The 20,181-nt window shown below is 44.7% G+C and overlaps 1 protein-coding gene across 7 annotated transcripts in view; it reads left to right on the forward strand.

Moving 5' to 3' along the window:
* Positions 1-20,181, forward strand: part of LOC144784933 (exocyst complex component 1-like) — a 1,012,560-nt gene that overhangs the window by 419,044 nt on the left and 573,335 nt on the right. For all 7 annotated transcript variants that reach the window (XM_078664046.1, XM_078664044.1, XM_078664045.1 and 4 more), the window contains exon 4: positions 3,029-3,158. In XM_078664046.1, the coding sequence (XP_078520172.1) occupies positions 3,029-3,158 (130 nt within the window). The remainder of the gene's footprint in view (positions 1-3,028; positions 3,159-20,181) is intronic.

Below are 20,181 nucleotides of genomic sequence, written 5' to 3' on the forward strand. Positions count from 1 at the left end.
CAATCAAGAGTAGCGCAGGTCAAAAGGCACCTGGACCCGATGGGGTTCCTTCGAATATGTTTAAGGCTAACCCGTTTTATTGGGCAGATATTTTATCTAAAGTTTTTAATGTTTCAACTGTTGTGGGATTTCCGAAATCTTGGTCCAGAGCTACCATAATCCCCGTGTTTAAAAAAGGCCAGAGGGGAGATCCAAGATGCTATAGGCCCATATCATTATTGGACTCCTCTGTTAAGATCTTAGGAAAAGTTGTACTAGCCAGAATAACAGCTTGGGCTACCAGGAATAATATCCTGACGGATGTACAATATGGCTTCAGAGCGGGGAGGAGCACAGAGGACCAATGTCTTAACCTCCACCTGATAATATCAAAGTACACGAGGGCTAAAAGGGGATCTATATTCCTAGGCTTTATGGACCTATCCACAGCTTTTGATCTAGTTAATAGATCATAGCTGTGGACTATGCTCCTGACAATGGGCCTTGATTCCTCCTTGGTATACTTCCTGGCGGAGCTGCATAAAGATCTAAATGCCTCCATTAGGATGACTACCGACGGGAAGCGTACAGCAAACTTTAGGTCCCGACGAGGGGTACGCCAGGGCTGTATTTTGGCCCCAATGCTGTTCACGTTGTACGTGAATTCGTGGGAGGACAACTTAACAGCTGTAACTCAGGACATACCGTGCATGGGGGGGGGGGGGCCAATCCCGGTGCTCCTCTACGCCGACGATGCGGTGCTGATAGCCAGGACCCCGATTGCCCTACAAAAACTCCTAGATTCTTTTGGATCCTTTATGTCCAATCTGGACTTGGTCATTAATAGTGCCAAATCGCATACAATGTCAGTGGGTTGTTCTAAAAGCAAAGAAAAAACATTCTTCTGTGGCAGTGAAGTTATCTCCGGTGTAAAGGTTTTTACCTACTTAGGTGTAGTGTTTGATCAAAGGGGAACCTGGGTTCCGCAGGTAACCTCCCCAAGGCAAATGCGGTTAGAAGTTCTGCTTCCGCAGTATTGGGGTTTGCAAAAAGACTTGGGGGGGAAACCCACAGAGGCTATTCTGGCTATTTATAAAGCCAAATCAGTTTCTATAGCACGATATGGGGCAGCAATTTGGGGATACACAAAAACAGATTGCATCCAAGTGGAAGAAAATAAATTCCTACGATCATTGCTTGGTCTGCCCCAACAAACAGCGACCTATCCCCTACACCTTGAATTAGGGGTGGGATTTATTACTGATATGCTAAAATTAGCACCCATAATGTTATGGATAAAACTCTGGTTAAACCAGAATCTTAGTTTGAATCATATAATCATTAAAGACTGTATGAAACTAGATCACGTGAGGGATATCCAGTGGTTGTCATATGTAGAGAATGTGGCTGCAATGCTAGGACGCTCTGAGATTTTTGAAAGACCGGAATCCCTATGTAAAGAAGATCTAGTATGGGTGAAGATCAATTTCATTAAGCACTGTGACGCGGAGCGAGAGGCGAAGGAACTGGGTAAATCCTCAGTGAGGAGTCATGTAATGATAACTACCACTCCTGAGTTGGCGCCTTATTTGTCAGTGGTAACAAACTTTTTCCATAGATGGTTGCTGACAAAATTCCGTTTCAATCAAATTCCTACAGTCTTATGGGATATGAAAATCTGGTGTAAGTTAGAGGATTCTACCCCATGTAAATGTGATGACAAGTCTATTCAGGATACTGCGCATTTCCTATTTTTTTGTCCTTGGTTTTCTGAACCCCGTAAGCGATATGTCAAACCTTTGCTGAAAGAGATGAGTTTTTCTCAGTATAAACCTGCCCTGCTATTTTTGTTAATGTTGGAAACCCCTGTCATTATGTATTGTATTGCTAGTTTTTTGACAGCTGCTGTAAGAATTAGGAGATTAAGATTGAATTTTTAATGTTGCAAATTTTTTTTTTTTTTAACTGTATTTTGTATATGAATTATCGAGAGTGGGATTTGTATGGAAAGGGAATCATGAATTTAATTGTATTAATCTGACCTTTTATACTGTTTTTAATATGTATTTAACATGTTTTAGTATACTTTTATGATTTTAATTAATCGAATAAAGTGGTTTTGACTGACTGACTGACTGTTGGAGACATGTAAGTTACACTTTTGGAATACATTTACAGTCAGGTTTTTGGAATAACCAAAAAGTAATACACCTACTCAAAGGTGTAACTTGCTCAAAAGAGTAAGTTAGCTTCGTGAACCAGCGCCATCATTTTAATTTGTCCTGCACTAAAATCCCTATTAATTAGTAATTTAGGACAAATGTGTATGAACGATACAAAACTGCTGCAGAGGCATTACGTTTAATCTAACTCCCAAATTATTTAAGCCAATGTTTTAATATTCAGAGTTTCTTAAAACACGTTTTTGCTATTTCTCTTTTTTTATCCAAGAATTGTTTTTAAGTATATACAATTGTCAATGTACTACATGTTTTTATTTTATTTAGACCTACGATCAAAACTAATAACATTGAATTTAGTCAACTATTTTTCATCACAGCCCTAGCAAGCTCCTGTCACTGTATTACGACCTCTTTCTCCTTTTTGGGTTCTGCTCAAGGGTCAATTCAGACAAAACAGGACTTAAAGGGCCATGGAGGGGGTGAATATTTTATAGATCTACACAAAATTAGGGTGAAGCAAGTAGGGCTTCTGTCTCTGGAATATTGTGGCATCTTGTGAAATGAGGACTGGGAATAGCAAGAGGAAGACTCGCCCTTTAAAGAGGTTATCTGTAAGTAGGTTGTTGATTTGTGCAAAGTATGGCCGCTTGCACAAGGCGATCAAGTTTACGACATGACCACTGGTCAGTATGTGGCCTAAAAATCATATTACATCCTGTGTTCTCCAAATCTATGTTCGTATTTCTCTGGCCCCGTTCTCAACCACCCTCTGTTTTCTGAACCCGCTTAACCTGCCCCATGACTGCACTCTCCTGTGCAGAAGGTACTGCATAGCGGACTCATGGTGTCTTCCTTGTTTTGTGCAGCTTGTGATGAGCAGTGTCTGGACCCTGCTGCAGAGGGACTTGTTTGGCCCTGGAGATGAGCGGCTCCTAGAAATGGCCTTTGTGTGGAAGTCCGGCAGGAAGAGGAAGGTTCGAATCCTCTGCGTTGTAGGTGAGTCTCATCCAGCCTCGTGCACATCACTCTACAGGGAAATTATGTCTTTTTGAAAGGGTGAGATGAGAAATGGGTCCTAGAAAGGTTAAGACACACAATATCTTATGTTACCTTAGTCTGCCATGAAGGGTGCCCAAGCAAATGGTGTAGGTGCGCCCTGTTTCAAGGCATCTGCATGCACTACTTTTCCTGGCTGACCATAGTCCTGATGTGAATCCATGTAAAAGATATCACTTCCTGACTTTGTGGCTCAGCTTTTCAGTTCTACTGTTGTATTGTATTGGATAAGCCAAACTTGAATCTGTTGCTGCTTTATACACTTTGTTGCTAGATAGAGTCCCTTAGACATCCGTATGTTGTCCATCAGCAAATCTTTGACTTATGAAAAACTTGAGAAGTCATTTTGCTGCCAATATCTTGAACTGTTCTAACACACAAGGTGTTGTCAGCCTTTATCAAGGGTTGCTGCCTCAAGCCTTTCAGAGCGTGAGGGTCATGAACGATGACTTACGAGGCACAGGAGAGTCTTGTTATTAGTGCCACTTCCCAGACTGTTGACTTTGCCCATGGAGAGGAAAGATGCCAAAACCGCTTTGCACTCTAGTGATGTGTGGACACTGCCCTGTGCTCCTGGCACAGTGCCTTTTCCTTCTTCCAGTCTCACAGTAGCTGAGTCTTTTCTGTGTCTTCCAACCATGTTCAGCCTCCTGTCGTCATTCTTTGAAATAAGCCAGAATCCCTCTGTATTCTAGTAATGTGTGGACACCGCCTTGTGGTCCTGGGGCAGTGCCCCTTCCCTCTTCCAGTCTCACATTAGCTGGGTCTTTTCTGTGTCTTGCAACCTTTTACATCCTTCAATCCTTCTTTGGAAGAAGCCAGAATCCCACTATAATCTAGTGATTTGTGGACACCGCCTTGTGGTCCTGGGGCAGTGCCCCTTCCCTCTTCCAGTCTCACATTAGCTGGGTCTTTTCTGTGTCTTGCAACCTTTTACATCCTTCCATCCTTCTTTGGAAGAAGCCAGAATCCCACTATAATCTAGTGATTTGTGGACACTGCCTTTTGGTCATGGGGTAGTGCCCCTTCCCTCTTTCAGTCTCACATTAGCTGGATATTTTCTGTGTCTTGCAACCTTGTGCATCATTCTGCCCTTCTCTGAGAGAAGCCAGAATCCCTCTGTATTGCAGTGATGTGTGGACACTGCCCTGTGCTCCTGTCTTAGTACCCCTTCCCTCTTTCAGTCTCACAGTAGATGAGTCTTTTTTTGTGTCTTCCAACCTTGTACATCCCTCCGTCGTTCTTGGAAATAAGCCAGAATCCCACTGTATTCTAGTGGTGTGTGGACACTGCCCTGAGCTCCTGGCACAGTGCCTTTTCCCTCTTTCAGCCTCACATTATCTGGGTATTTTATTTGTCCTCCAACCTTGTACATCCTGCCTTCCTTTTCTGAATGTAGCCAGAATCCCTCGGTACTCTAGTGCTGTGTGGACACTGCCCTGTGGTCCTGGGGCAGTGCCTCTTCCCTCTTTCTGTCTCACAGTAGCTGGGTCTTTTCTGTGTCCTCCAACGTTGTACATCTGCCATCCTTCTTTTCTGGATGCTAGAATCCCTCTGTACTCTAGTGAGGTGTGGACACTGACTTGTGCTTCTGGGACAGTGCCTTTTCCCTCTTTCAGTACCCAGTTATTTTCTGTCCTCCCTCTTGTGTGAGCATGTGCAAGTCCATTCATAACGTAAAGTAGATTAGAGACTGTTTACACACCTGCAAGGTACTGAGGGCTCACGTTACATGGGCTGGAATATACAATGTATTTACATTTTTCCAATTATCTTTTAATATGTAGATATTTAGTTTTATTTCAAATCGCTCCATTTTGAACTTCGTCCGCCCCCTCCTTTCATACTCCTGTCATCAGTGGCATCACCTCCACGCTAATGATGTTTATCCTCCATTCATTGTAAATATCATTGTGTACGTACATCACATTACTTTACACAAGGGTCATTTCGCAAATAATTCAGTGGGATTCCGCAACTCAGTAGCTGACATGAGATCCCTCTGTGTCATCTTACCTTACGCTGAATGTGAGCGAGTGCTAAACGTGAGCTCTGGCAGAGATGTCAGGGATCCGCATGAGAGCCCTCTGTGTCATCTTACCTTACGCTGAATGTGAGCGAGTGCTGAACGTGAGCTCTGGCAGAGATGTCAGGGGTCCCTATGTGATCCATCTTTGCATCATCTTACCTTACGCTGAATGTGAGCGAGTGCTAAACGTGAGCTCTGGCAGAGATGTCAGGGATCCCTGTGTGATCCATCTTTGCATCATCTTACCTTATGCTGAATGTGAGCGCGTGCTGAACGTGAGATCTGGCAGAGATGTCAAGATCCGCATGAGATCCAGCTGTGTCATCTTACCTGACGCTGAATGGGAGCGAGTGCTGAACGTGACATCTGGCAGACATGTCAAGATCCGCATGAGAGCCCTCTGTGTCATCTTACCTTACGCTGAATGTGAGTGAGTGCTGAACGTGAGATCTGGCAGTCATGTCAAGATCCGCTGGAGATCCCTCTGTGTCATCTTACCTGACGCTGAATGAGAGCGAGTGCTGAATGTGAGATCTGTCAGTCATGTCAAGATCCGCTGGAGAGCTCTCTGTGTCATCTTACCTTACGCTGAATGGGAGCGAGTGCTGAATGTGAGATCTGGCAGAGATATCAAGATCCGCATGAGAGCCCTCTGTGTCATCTTACCTTACACTGAATGTGAGCGAGTGCTGAACTTGAGATCTGGCAGAGATGTCAAGATCCGCTTGAGATCCCTCTGTGTCATCTTACCTTACACTGAATGTGAACGAGTGCTGAACGTGAGATCTGGCAGTCATGTCAAGATCCGCATGAGATCCCTCTGTGTCATCTTACCTTACGCTGAATGTGAGCGAGTGCTAAACGTAAGATCTGGCAGAGATGTCAAGATCCGCATGAGAGCCCTCTGTGTCATCTTACCTTACACTGAATGTGAGCGAGTGCTGAACGTGAGATCTGGCAGAGATGTCAAGATCTGCATGAGATCCCTCTGTGTCATCTTACCTTACGCTGAATGTGAGCGAGTGCGGACCGTGAGATCTGGCAGAGATGTCAAAATCCACCTGAGAGCCCTCTGTGTCATCTTACCATACGCTGAATGTGTGTGAGTGCTAAAGTGAGCTCTAGCAGAGATGTCAAGATCCGCATGAGAGCCCTCTGTGTCATCTTACCTTACGCTGAATGTGAGTGAGTGCTAAACGTGAGAATTTTGCCATGTTCTGTGTCCCTACGCTTCATCCATCATATGTTATGTGTGCATGACCAATATGCATATGTTATTCCCCATGTCCGATTAAAGACGCAATTACAGTTGTGTCCACCTCTGGTATGTCATTTTCCAGTCTTCGTGAATACTACGAATATCAGGCCTATGTAAAGTAATGTTGCCACGTTTCTTAGTGTGCACGTTATTCCATTATAAAATCCCCGTTTCTAGGCCTCAAAAGGGCCCAGACCACAAATTCAGCTCCTGTCTCCTGAAAGCCTCGCTAAGGAGTGATACAGCCCCCACCTGTATCCTCGACCCTTCACTTACTTCCTGCCTCGCAGTGCCCGGTGCAGCTTGGCTCTGCCTCTGAGTCTGCCAAAAGTATGTTATAGTTCCAGTTATCAGTTCAGTCCTCCTTCTGCATTCCTAAGCTACTGAACTGCATCAATAGTTTCCGTCATTGTCTAGCCTTCTCGTCTCCATGTTAGAGAAATACTGTATTTAATGGTCATTTAATATTCTTCATCACGCACTACATGTAGAATAATGCATGGTCCAGTCTTAGAATCAAGTTAGCTTTTCCCCTCATGACTTCTAGTTTATATCAACATGTTCCCTAAACATCAGATACCAGATAGGGTTTAGGTACATGTCGCTCCGACCCTTCAGACTCTAGTCTCTGCTCCTAGCACAGAGTTCGTAGCCCCCAGCTTCTCCTAGTAACACGTCATTGCCAGTTTTCGCGCACCATTAGGTTAGAGGTCCCGGCTCCTTAGGGAGCCCCCTCCAAAGTTTCCGCCCATTCATGACATATTCTGTTACGTTTGCACCACATGTCTATGTATACGCCCAGTTACACCTCTTTTTACTGTTATCTCTCGCGACTGCTACGCGTCACGCCTTCTGCTCCACCCACTGCTACGCCTACTGCAATGTAATGCTATGTGTTTGCGCTATGTATATAAGTCAATGTTTTGTTATTGAATGTGAGCGCGCTCATCCCAGACCCAGCCCCGGCAGCTGCCGGGCCTTATTGTCCTATTCCCATGCAGGTTGTTCTGATCCTGTCCTTATGCTGTAATAAACCTGCAGAAACTCCTACTACCTCGAATCTTGACTCTTATTTTATTGAGCTATCTGTTATGCTATAAGTCTAGTCAAAAATAGGGTATTATTTATTTATTTACCACATAATGGCGCCCGAACAGGGACTTGCCCTTTCCCCACGCGTCGGTGAAGCCACGCCGACCCCCTGACCCTCTGCAGTCGTGACGGAACCATACCGTGCACTGGCAGATATTTCTGCTCCAGGTATCCCTCAGGCCCACGGAGGAGACGGAGGAGGCGGTCCAGCATCCAAACGAGACGGTGGAGGAACGCGGCGAGTCCCGACCAGAGCCCAAGCCGAGAGTCCAAGGTCCGAGGTATCCGGAGGCCCACCCGTAACTGAAGTCCGAAGTCCGAAGTCCGTCGTAGTCCAGTCCCGTTCGAGGTTTTCCGTTCCGTGCTGCCCGGTGAGTACCATTGCTGGGGTAGTATCTAGACAGGACCAATCTAAATTGACTCCTGGTCCGTGGGTTGGTGGTACCCAAGCCCACAAACGAAGTGTTCACCTAGGTGGATACGGGTCTTGATGCGTTCCTTTATGGGACCGGTATGTTCCGTACTGTTGCAGCAGTGCATCCAGTAACTCTAGTCTGTTCCGTTCTCGAGAATTCTGTTCTGTTTCTGTTTTCAGTATTTTCAGGTAGTATTCTGTTCGAACTGTTATGTTATGATATGGTTTAATGTATTTCCAATGTCGTGGTATGCCTGAATTGTTTTCCCAATTGTTATTGTTTTTCGTGTATTGTATTGTGTTCCGATTCAAGTTTAGAATGCCGCTCTTTTCCAAGTTACGTCAGTTAAAAACTAGAAAGGGTCTGTTAGAGGAAGCAGTTCCTGTCCCGCCTAGGGACAGTCCAGGCCATTTTATGTATCAGAAACATGGCATAAGCGCCATAATGTATCTAGATTTATGGGTAGAGTATACCAAACAGTTAGAAGAAAAGTATAGATGGCCCGTATCGGGTACATGGGATGCCGAATGTATCATGCGAGTAGAAGAAGCATTATGGAAAAAGAAAGCCAGACAGTCACAGAAAGATGCCATCGAGTTATGGCGCAAGGAAGCTCATAAAAGAACGGAAAAGGAAGTCAGAAAGTCAGAGTTAAGTAGAGAATCCCAAGAACGAGCCCAAGAAAGAGAATTAATCGAGATAGGTGAACAAGTCAAAGCCGAACAGTCAGACAGACAGAGGCATGCCCTTATTAAGGGTATGTATCCTCTCCTTGCCGAAGGCCTGCCAAAAGCGACCCCAGAGGCACCCAGTAATTTCCCGCCGCCATTAATTCCGACCAAGCTACGTCACAAACCGACCGCAGCTGATATTTTTATTTCGTCCTATTTGGACGACACAGTCCCCGAATATGCAAATCCTGTTCGTGCTCCGCCAGTCCCTGTAAATCAGGCACTTCCCGCTTCTCCAGACACCGGAGTACCTGTTACGGTACCCCCGGTCCAGCCTACAGTTCCATTTCCCACTCTGCCAGGACGTAGAGCCTCAGTAGACGACTCTAGTCTAGGGGCCGCAGGAGGAGCTACTCCTCAAACCCCGCCGCCACACAAGCGTTTATCGGCACTCGAATTACATGCTCAAGCATCACAGCGTACTCCTAAAAGTAATAAGTCTGTCACAGAAATCAGGCAAGCCCTTAACGAATGTGTCTATGATCCAGTTCCAGGCGAATATACTATGGTTTTATATTCCTTACGTGTAAGGAGAGTGACCGAGTATCTAGTCACCTTGCCGAATATGAAAGAAGATCTAGACAGAATATATCGTTTCATCCGTACAGGGGATGATCCAGAAAGTATTGGCGAAATTATGTCTCAAAGGAAAGCCGAGATTCAGCTCATGATATTAAAGTTCCTGATCAATTGTTTAATAAGAGAACAAGATTACCCGTCTAAAGATCCCGCCGAAATGAGAATCCTGACAAGGTGGAGTGATAATATAGCCGAGGGTAAGCACAAGACCGTCAGTGCCATGGAGAGTATGTACAAGAAAATTCGTAAAGAAATAATAAGGTTACACGACCAGCGTAAAGCAGCACAAGTAAGTGAGAAAGAAAGTATCTCTGATCCTGAAGAGGAAGAGAACGAGAATCCCGCCAGAATAGCGTATGTAGGAAAATCCAGATTTCCAGATCGCCATTTACGTCTAGAACCCAAGTCTATTTTTCAACATCTAGCACCAGAACAAGGTTCCCTAGAACAAGTATTTCAAGCTACCGATCACATTCTGAAATCACGAGTCGGTTACAGTGAACTAAGTACTATACATGAACAAGAACTAGCCCGATCAGCAGTCCGATGGATTACTGATTCTACCACTTTTCCAGACGAAATAGTGGCACAAGTGTTTCTGAAACTGCCCCCAGCCGAGCAACGACTGGTGGGTATGTATATGATCCAGCACCTCATTACTCTGTATGAGGGTCAACATTCTGATCCAGGCCCGCTGCACGATATCCTGAACGAGTTACTCCAGTATAGATGGAGAGGTCTAGGTACCGATTTAGTTAGTGTCATTCTAGAACAGCGTCACAAGTATAGAACGTTTTTGAATCCGCATTTTGTTCATGTCTCACCCCCAGAAAATAAATCATTTTACATAGACAGACAGAATCCGTTACGAGAAGTCCACCCAGTCCAAGGGGCGGGTGGCGTAATGCAACGAGTGTTTGTATACACTCCGATTTCAAAGATGGAACTTCTTGAAATGAAGAAATTAATTCCCTGTCATGACAAAGATCCAGCAGGGTTCCATAGAGAATTAAAAGACATGCTCCGTATGGGAGAATACACTTACCCAGATATCATTAAAATGTTAAAGGTCCTGTTACCCGCAGGCGTGTATGAAAAGTTAAAGGAAAAAGAATGGGAGGTGGGAGAGAAAAAGATCGATTGGGCAGCTCTAGAAGCTGAAGACAAGGCACGAGTACCAGGTACCGGTCTTGGAGATAAATGTAAAGATTTACCAGAATTATTGATTCAAGTTTTACCCAGATTATTGACAACTAGGAAAGAAGACTGGGATGCAATCTCAGCCTGTAAACAGAAACAAGATGAAGATATTAGTGATTTTTATTCTAGATTTGAGAAATGTTTCAGTATCAACAGTGGTCTCAAGACAAGTAGTGAGTCATACCCTCACCTTTTCGTTACTAAATTAGTCGAGAATTCAAGTCCGCAAATTAAAAATCGAGTTTTGAAAGTCGAAAGCACCTGGCAAGCAAATACTCCGTCCCAGATGCTCCAGATGCTCCAGTACCACCAGAATAGAATCAGGGAAGAGCAAGAACACGAGAGAAAACGTATGAAAGACACGAAAATGAAAGTGCTAGTTGCACAATCTGTTCCTCAAGACAGTCAGAAGAGGGGTCCGAATCAAGCCAGTCATCCTGCAGCTCCCGTTAAAGGGAACTGCAATTATTGTAAACAGCCAGGTCATTTTATAAACGAGTGTGCAGTTCTGAAACACAACATAGCTACTGGTAAGACTAAAGAAAGACCACGTCCGCCTAGACAAGAACAAGTTTCACAGACTCCTCAGCTACAGAATACACAACAGACAGTTTCCGCACCGCAGCCTATTGCTGCAACACAGCACGTTACATCACAGATGTACCAGTATGCACAGTCCGAGTATCCAGAGTACCAGTCATATTCATGAAACAGCCTAGAGAGGGAGGTAGGCTTGCCTCTCATCGAGATACCTGTAGATCAAGAAGGTCCCTATGTTCACAGTCAAGTATTAGGGAAAGACAGAAAGTTTTTGATCGATACAGGGGCAAGTAGGACCACAATTAGTCATGCCGAAGTTCCAGGGGCTCCGCTCTCAGGCTCAAGAAATGTTTCCCTTGGATTTTCAGGAAAACCCATCGTTAATGAGATATCTAAGCCACTTACTCTAGAAGTAGGTCCATTGTCCCGCACTACTGACCTGTTACTTACTAAGTCATGTCCAGAAAATCTATTAGGTATTAAGACACTGAAAGAGTTAGGTGCAGTTATTTGCTGTTCCCCAGAGGGAATACGTCTGTTCCTACGTGACTTTAAGGGTCACTATGTGTTACGAGATTTTGATTCAAGATTGTCTAATGTTCCACAGCATTTATGGGCGCAAGGTCCAACTGATGTAGGTTACATGCAAATCACACCCCATCGTGTGACTCTCAAACCAGGTGTAGTGTTACCACGAATCAGGCAGTACAGATTGCCACCTGAGGCTGTAGCAGCCTTATCCAAAATTATTGACGAGCTCATGGCTCAAGGAGTAGTTGTAGAAACTGACTCCAATGTATGCAATTCTCCGATCATTCCAGTCATGAAACGTACTGATCCGAATGCACCCCCGGTATATCGATTAGTGATTGATTTACGAGAGCTTAATAAATGTATTATTCCTCAGTACCCAGTTGTTCCAGATATTTCTTCCCTGTTAACAGCCATTGATTCCGAAGCCATGTTTTTCACTGTCATAGACCTCAAGAATGCATTTTTTAGTGTTCCAATTCATCCAGACAGCCAGTTTCTTTTCGGATTCTGTTTAAATGGAAGGAGCTATATGTTTACACGCGCTCCTCAAGGTTTCACAGAAAGTCCTAGTATTTACAGTCAGGCACTCAAGAGACAACTAGACAACATTCACATGCCAACTGACACTGCCCTGCTCCAGTATGTCGATGATCTACTGATCACTGCCCGTTCTGAACGTGCTTGCGAGCGAGCATCACTTACAGTTCTGTATTTTCTAGCCGAGATGGGGCACAAGGTGTCACCTTCGAAGCTTCAATTCTGTGTCCAGCAAGTGGTATACTTAGGACACTTGCTGTCCAGGAGGGGTAGGCAGTTGACACCAGACCGTATCCAGTTAATAGCGAGTCTTCCCCAGCCCAGAACCCAGAAGGAGGTACGTGCCTTTATCGGCCTTACTTCTTATTGTAGACAATGGATTCCCCAGTATGCATTTCTAGCCAAGCCACTGATACAGTTAACGACACAGGAGGCAGCCGTATCGACTGTCCTCCCTTGGACGTCTGAACATACACTTAGTTTCAATGAGTTAAAGAAAGCCCTATGTCAAGCTCCAGTTCTAGCTACACCGAACTACAGTAAGCCTTTTACACTTTTTGTTACTGAACGCGAAGGTACAGCATTATCTGTTCTCACACAAGATCAAGCAGGACAATACAAGCCCTGTGCTTATTTTTCGAGCACATTAGATCCAGTCGCCCAGGCGTTGCCTGCGTGCCTCAAGTCAGTTGCAGCCACAGCACTAGCTATCAGACAAAGTGATTCCATAGTTTTAGGACACTCCCTGACAGTACAAGTCCCACATTCAGTAGAAGTTCTTTTAAACCGAACACAAACTCAGCACTTGACAATTGCACGTTTAACAGGTTATGAATTGACACTGTTCCAGCCACACATAGAAATTAGACGCTGCAACGTTCTGAATCCCGCTACACTGTTACCATCAGTTAATCCAAATCCAGACCCACATGACTGTGTGGAAGTAGTTAATATTACGACAAAACCAAGACAAGACCTGACAGACATTCCGTTACCAGATCCTGACCTGACACTTTATGTGGATGGTTCATGTATGAGAACTAGTACAGGAGAACTGGTCGCCGCGTATGCAGTGACTACTGACACTGAAGTTATTGAAACACACCGTATTGATACCCTGTCCGCTCAAGCAGCAGAGCTAGTCGCTCTGACACAAGCCTGTATACATGCCAAGAACCTGAAAGTTAATGTTTACACAGATTCACGTTACGCATTCGGAGTTGTACACGACTTCGGAGTGCTCTGGCAGGAGAGAGGTTTCATGACTTCTCATGGAACCAAGATTCAGCATGGTCTCCTTATTCAAGCCCTGTTAGATGCCATACATTTACCGACATCTATTGCTATCATGAAATGCAAAGCACATACGAAAGTCACTGACATTATTTCCCAAGGTAATGATCTAGCAGACCGTACAGCCAAGCTTACAGCACAGACTCCAGACATTCCAGTTAATATGACACATACTCCAGATCCGATTACATGCATGACAGTTAAGGACCCTACACAAGATGTCATAGATATACAGTTACATGCTACTCCCGATGAAATCAAGAAATGGTCCGAACAAGGAGGGGTCCAGACAGATCAAGGATGGTTAACGAAGGGTAGAGCCACATGGTTTCTCCCCGATTCTATGGTTCAAGTCATTATCAATACCGCACATAGTCCAGCACATTTAGGAGAAAAAGCTATGTTAGACAGTATCCAGAACATTTGGTTCAACAAGCATTTACGAGCTGCAGCCAAGCAGAAAGTCCGTACCTGTATGATATGTTGTCAGTTTAATCCAGGTAAAAGTGTCCCGGTGGAACAAGGTGGTTTCCAGCCCCCTGACCACCCTTTTGAGGTCCTCCAGATGGATTATATTCAGATGGAGCGATGTCGAGGTTTCAAGTATGTCCTTGTAGTTGTATGCGCTTTGTCCAGGTGGACAGAAGCATATCCAGTCCCAGATTACACAGCCGCGACCACTGCCAAGCAGTTGGTTCGTGAATTTTTCCCTAGATACGGACTCCCTAGAGTCGTATATTCTGATAACGGCCAGCCATTCTCATCTGAACTCATGAAGCACGTTTCCCTTTTGTTAGGGTACCAGTGGAAGTTTCATTGTGTACGCCATCCTGAAGCAGCCGGTCTTGTAGAGAGACATAATCAGACTCTAAAAATCCGCATTGCAAAAGTCTGTAAGGACAAAGGTGTGGACTGGTTAATAGCTCTGCCAGTCGCTTTATTTTATATGCGTATGGTCGCACATTCCAGATCAGGTCTGTCCCCGTATGAGGTCGTATTCGGCCGCCCCCCTAACATGTGGGGTACTCCTAGACCCCGAAGTATTACCGATGTTTCATGTAATATGCTGACAGATTACCTAGCTTCCTTGATGTCTGCCCTCAACTCATGTCGTTCACAGGTTGCCGCCGCATTTCCAGACAATACCGAGGTGGCACCGCACGAGATCGTTCCAGGCTCCCTTGTGATGATCAGAAATTTTGACAGATCAAGTCCGCTGGAACCACGTTGGAAGGAGCCACGTCAGGTCCTCTTGACCACCCGTACTGCCGTCAAGTTGGAAGGCAGGAAGGGGTGGGTCCACCTTTCTCATGTAAAACTTTTCAATCCATTGAAATCAGTCTCCAAGAACATTTCCAAGGATTTCCAGGATTCGAAGGACTGCCAGAACATTGTTTTAAAGGACTGTCCCGCACAAGACATTATTACAACCCCTCCCTTGTTAGAGAAAACTCCGCAACAAGAGTATAAGCTAAAATTAAGGTCTTGTAAAATAAGTCAGTCAGTTTGATTGTATAAGTCCTCCCCTAGGTGAAACGGTTAGACTGTTTCTGACATGTATAAAATAGACCCCCATAGTGAGAGAGTCAGTCAAAGTTCAATCAAATGTATCGTTTTTCTGAGTTTCATATTATTTCTCAGCATAATGATTTCCTGCACTAGTTACGCACTTTTCCTGTGTTTTCCAGTTCCTCATGTAAATATGTCTGCTAATGCTACAGTAGAGCACACGTTTAGTGATCTGCCTCCTCACGAATATTCTTACTGCCTCGCTATGCGCAACAACACATTTATCCGTATGTTACATTATTCACACCAGACCAGCAATGCTACTAATTGTTGGGTGTGTGGTCGACTTCCCCCTTTTCAGACACCGAAGGGAGTTCTGCCACTCTTTCCTTATCCATTCTCACACAATGGTTCGTGTGGAGCATGGTCCACGTTAACGTCATCCTCAACAGATATGTCTTTTCTTAACAGTACATGTTTCCCAGACAAGCAAGGTCTCCCCCACAGAACAGGTTTAGATCTAGAAAATGAAGTTTATAATTTAGGTAATTATTCGTCGAATTTCATGGTCCTGAATGTTCAGTCTGATACTACTCCAGACTTACCTGCTATTTCAGTACTACCTGTCAAAGGCGAATTATGTGTCCGTAGTTATGGTTCTGTACACATAGGTCATAGTGAATGTACTACTGTTGTCAAATATGGTGACAGTGGGAAATCTATTTTCAAAGCTTCACGTCATTCTTATTTTATTTGTGGTCAAACTGCATATGTCCGTCTGCCCCTCGATTGGGAGGGAACCTGTTACATTGCCTTCCTACTGCCACCTGTTTTCCTAGCCCCACCTGACTATCATAGGAATTCCTTCCTAGTACATACCAGACACAAGAGAAATCTCCCGATTGTCGATTATACTGAAACTGCTGCAGAGCAATTCATTGATATTGATAAAGGTGTGTTCCCTTATTTAGGCACAGTTGTAAACAGTAAGCTAATCCGTAGGCTAACAAGAACCCTTGAAGCAGTAGTAGATGAGACTGCCTCTGCTCTAGGTAACCTAACCGAAGAACAATCTGCTATGAGATTTGTCGTTTTGCAAAATCGTCTCGTCCTTGACGTCATACTGGCCGATAGGGGCGGGGCCTGTAGAGTCCTCGGATCTAGTTGCTGCATTTTCATTCCAAATAACGCGCCGTCTGTTTATTCAGCTATAACCAGACTCCATAAAATTGCCCATCTGTTACATCAAGATCCAGGCACCTGGACATGGTCCGGTTGGTTCTGGAATATAATTTCCGCATGGGGATGGAAAGTCCTGTCCTTTCTAGGTATCGCAGTAGCGATCATATTAAGCTGCTGCCTCTGTATACAATGTGGCCCTGCGATTTGCAGCATGTGTGCTACCTCTTGTATTCCTAGTCCCAAGCCCCGTTCTAAATCCCGTTCCAAGACAATTCGAGACGAGCAAATGGTACTGTATGAAATGATAGATGGTATCATGAAAATTGATGTTTCCTGATGGAAACGTAGTGACAAGGAGGGAATGTGGAAAAGTAAATTTTGCCATGTTCTGTGTCCCTACGCTTCATCCATCATATGTTATGTGTGCATGACCAATATGCATATGTTATTCCCCATGTCCGATTAAAGACGCAATTACAGTTGTGTCCACCTCTGGTATGTCATTTTCCAGTCTTCGTGAATACTACGAATATCAGGCCTATGTAAAGTAATGTTGCCACGTTTCTTAGTGTGCACGTTATTCCATTATAAAATCCCCGTTTCTAGGCCTCAAAAGGGCCCAGACCACAAATTCAGCTCCTGTCTCCTGAAAGCCTCGCTAAGGAGTGATACAGCCCCCACCTGTATCCTCGACCCTTCACTTACTTCCTGCCTCGCAGTGCCCGGTGCAGCTTGGCTCTGCCTCTGAGTCTGCCAAAAGTATGTTATAGTTCCAGTTATCAGTTCAGTCCTCCTTCTGCATTCCTAAGCTACTGAACTGCATCAATAGTTTCCGTCATTGTCTAGCCTTCTCGTCTCCATGTTAGAGAAATACTGTATTTAATGGTCATTTAATATTCTTCATCACGCACTACATGTAGAATAATGCATGGTCCAGTCTTAGAATCAAGTTAGCTTTTCCCCTCATGACTTCTAGTTTATATCAACATGTTCCCTAAACATCAGATACCAGATAGGGTTTAGGTACATGTCGCTCCGACCCTTCAGACTCTAGTCTCTGCTCCTAGCACAGAGTTCGTAGCCCCCAGCTTCTCCTAGTAACACGTCATTGCCAGTTTTCGCGCACCATTAGGTTAGAGGTCCCGGCTCCTTAGGGAGCCCCCTCCAAAGTTTCCGCCCATTCATGACATATTCTGTTACGTTTGCACCACATGTCTATGTATACGCCCAGTTACACCTCTTTTTACTGTTATCTCTCGCGACTGCTACGCGTCACGCCTTCTGCTCCACCCACTGCTACGCCTACTGCAATGTAATGCTATGTGTTTGCGCTATGTATATAAGTCAATGTTTTGTTATTGAATGTGAGCGCGCTCATCCCAGACCCAGCCCCGGCAGCTGCCGGGCCTTATTGTCCTATTCCCATGCAGGTTGTTCTGATCCTGTCCTTATGCTGTAATAAACCTGCAGAAACTCCTACTACCTCGAATCTTGACTCTTATTTTATTGAGCTATCTGTTATGCTATAAGTCTAGTCAAAAATAGGGTATTATTTATTTATTTACCACACTGAATGTGAGTGAGTGCTAAACGTGAGATCTGGCAGAGATGTCAAGATCCGCATGAGATCTCTCTGTGTCATCTTACCTTACGCTGAATGTGTGTGAGTGCTAAAGTGAGCTCTAGCAGAGATGTCAGGGATCCGCATGAGAGCCCTCTGTGTCATCTTACCTTACGCTGAATGTGAGCGAGTGCTGAACGTTAGATCTGGCAGAGATGTGAAGATCCCCATAATAGCCCTCTTTGTGTCATCTTACCTTATGCTGAATGTGAGCGAGTGCTGAACGTAATATCCAGCAGAGATGTCAAAATCCACATGAGAGCCCTCTTTGTGTCATCTTACCTTACACTGAATGTGAGCGAGTGCTAAAGGTGAGATCTGGCAGAGATGTCAAGATCCGCATGAGAGCCCTCTCTGTCATCTTACCTTACGCTGAATGTGAGCGAGTGCGGAATGTGAGATCTGGCAGAGATGTCAAGATCCGCATGAGACCCCTCTGTGTCATCTTACCTTACGCTGAATGTGAGTGGGTGCTAAACGTGAGATCTGGCAGAGATGTCAAGATCCGCATGAGATCCCTCTGTGTCATCTTACCTTACGCTGAATGTCTGTGAGTGCTAAAGTGAGCTCTAGCAGAGATGTCAGGGATCCGCATGAGAGCCCTCTGTGTCATCTTACCTTCCACTGAATGTGAGCGAGTGCTGAACCTGAGATCTGGCAGAGATGTCAAGATCCCCATAATAGCCCTCTTTGTGTCATCTTACCTTACGCTGAATGTGAGCGAGTGCTGAACGTAATATTCAGCAGAGATGTCAAAATCCACATGAGAGCCCTCTTTGTGTCATCTTACCTTACGCTGAATGTGAGCGAGTGCTAAACGTGAGATCGGCAGAGATGTCAAGATCCGCATGAGAGCCCTCTGTGTCATCTTACCTTACGCTGAATGTGAGCGAGTGCTGAACGTGAGATCTGGCAGAGATGTCAAGATCCGCATGAGATCCCTCTGTGTCATCTTACCTTACGCTGAATGTGAGCGAGTGCTAAACGTGAGATCTGGCCGAGATGTCAAGATCCGCATGAGATCCCTCTGTGTCATCTTACCTTACGCTGAATGTGAGCGAGTGCTAAACGTGAGATCTGGCAGAGATGTCAAGATCCGCATGAGATCCCTCTGTGTCATCTTACCTTACGCTGAATGTGTGTGAGTGCTAAAGTGAGCTCTAGCAGAGATGTCAGGGATCCGCATGAGAGCCCTCTGTGTCATCTTACCTTACGCTGAATGTGAGCGAGTGCTGAACGTGAGATCTGGCAGAGATGTCAAGATCCCCATAATAGCCCTCTTTGTGTCATCTTACCTTACGCTGAATGTGAGCGAGTGCTGAACGTAATATCCAGCAGAGATGTCAAAATCCACATGAGAGCCCTCTTTGTGTCATCTTACCTTACGCTGAATGTGTGTGAGTGCTAAAGTGATCTCTAGCAGAGATGTCAGGGATCCGCATGAGAGCCCTCTGTGTCATCTTAACTTACGCTGAACGTGAGCGAGTGCTGAACATAAGATCTGGCAGAGATTTCAAGATCCCCATAATATCCCTCTTTGTGTCATCTTACCTTATGCTGAATCTGAGCAAGCCTAAACATGAGATCTGGTAGAGATGTCAGGGATCCAAAAGAGAGCCCTCTGGGCCATCTTACCTTACGCTGAATGTGAGTGAGTGCTGAACTTAAGCTCCGACAGAGATGTCGGGGATCCGCATGAGATCCCTCTTTGTATTATCTTACCTTACGCATAATGTGATCAGGTGCTAATCATGAGATCTGGTAGAGATGTCAGGGATCCACATGAGAGCCCTCTGTGTCATATTACCTTACTTTCAAACTTTCAAAGATACACATGCTTGAATCCTCCCCCGTCGTCGAGATGGGAGTACCCGGTATTATAAAAATAATTGTCTCAATAGACATAGAAACATAAGGCCTAGGCCTTAAAATCTTTTATAACATATTTCTGTAGTTTAATAAAAAAGGGCCAAACTTAAAACTCAACAAATCAGAAGAGACCACCCCGTAGAACCTTCCTGAGATAGGCTCCAGTCCCTCAGATTTTATACCGCACGTTGTGCTAAGGGAGTCGCCACCGAGCTCTGCTCAGTTTTTCTTCCCTTTTCAAGATTTGGAGAGTTTTTCACCCTTTCAACTTTCTACCAACTCATTGGAATTATTTGAAGGTGATTCAAAACGAAGTCCAACATGTCAGAGACACCTAAAAACGGTTTACTTAGAGCCGGTGGAACCTGCAGTAAGAAAAAGCTGAATATTCATGATAAGCATAAGGACTCCTTATACTATTTATACCCTGACCACAAAGGAGTGCAATGTATGTCGTACCTTTTCTACTAACGATCTTAAAGACCGAGAAGGAAGGCTTCTGTTGTGGCTTCAGAGACTGAAAAAGAGAGATAATGTGGTATCTGATGAGGAGAGTGATACATCATCTAAATC

Source organism: Lissotriton helveticus, chromosome 10, assembly GCF_964261635.1.
Source record: "Lissotriton helveticus chromosome 10, aLisHel1.1, whole genome shotgun sequence".
NCBI classification, from domain to species: domain Eukaryota; kingdom Metazoa; phylum Chordata; class Amphibia; order Caudata; family Salamandridae; genus Lissotriton; species Lissotriton helveticus.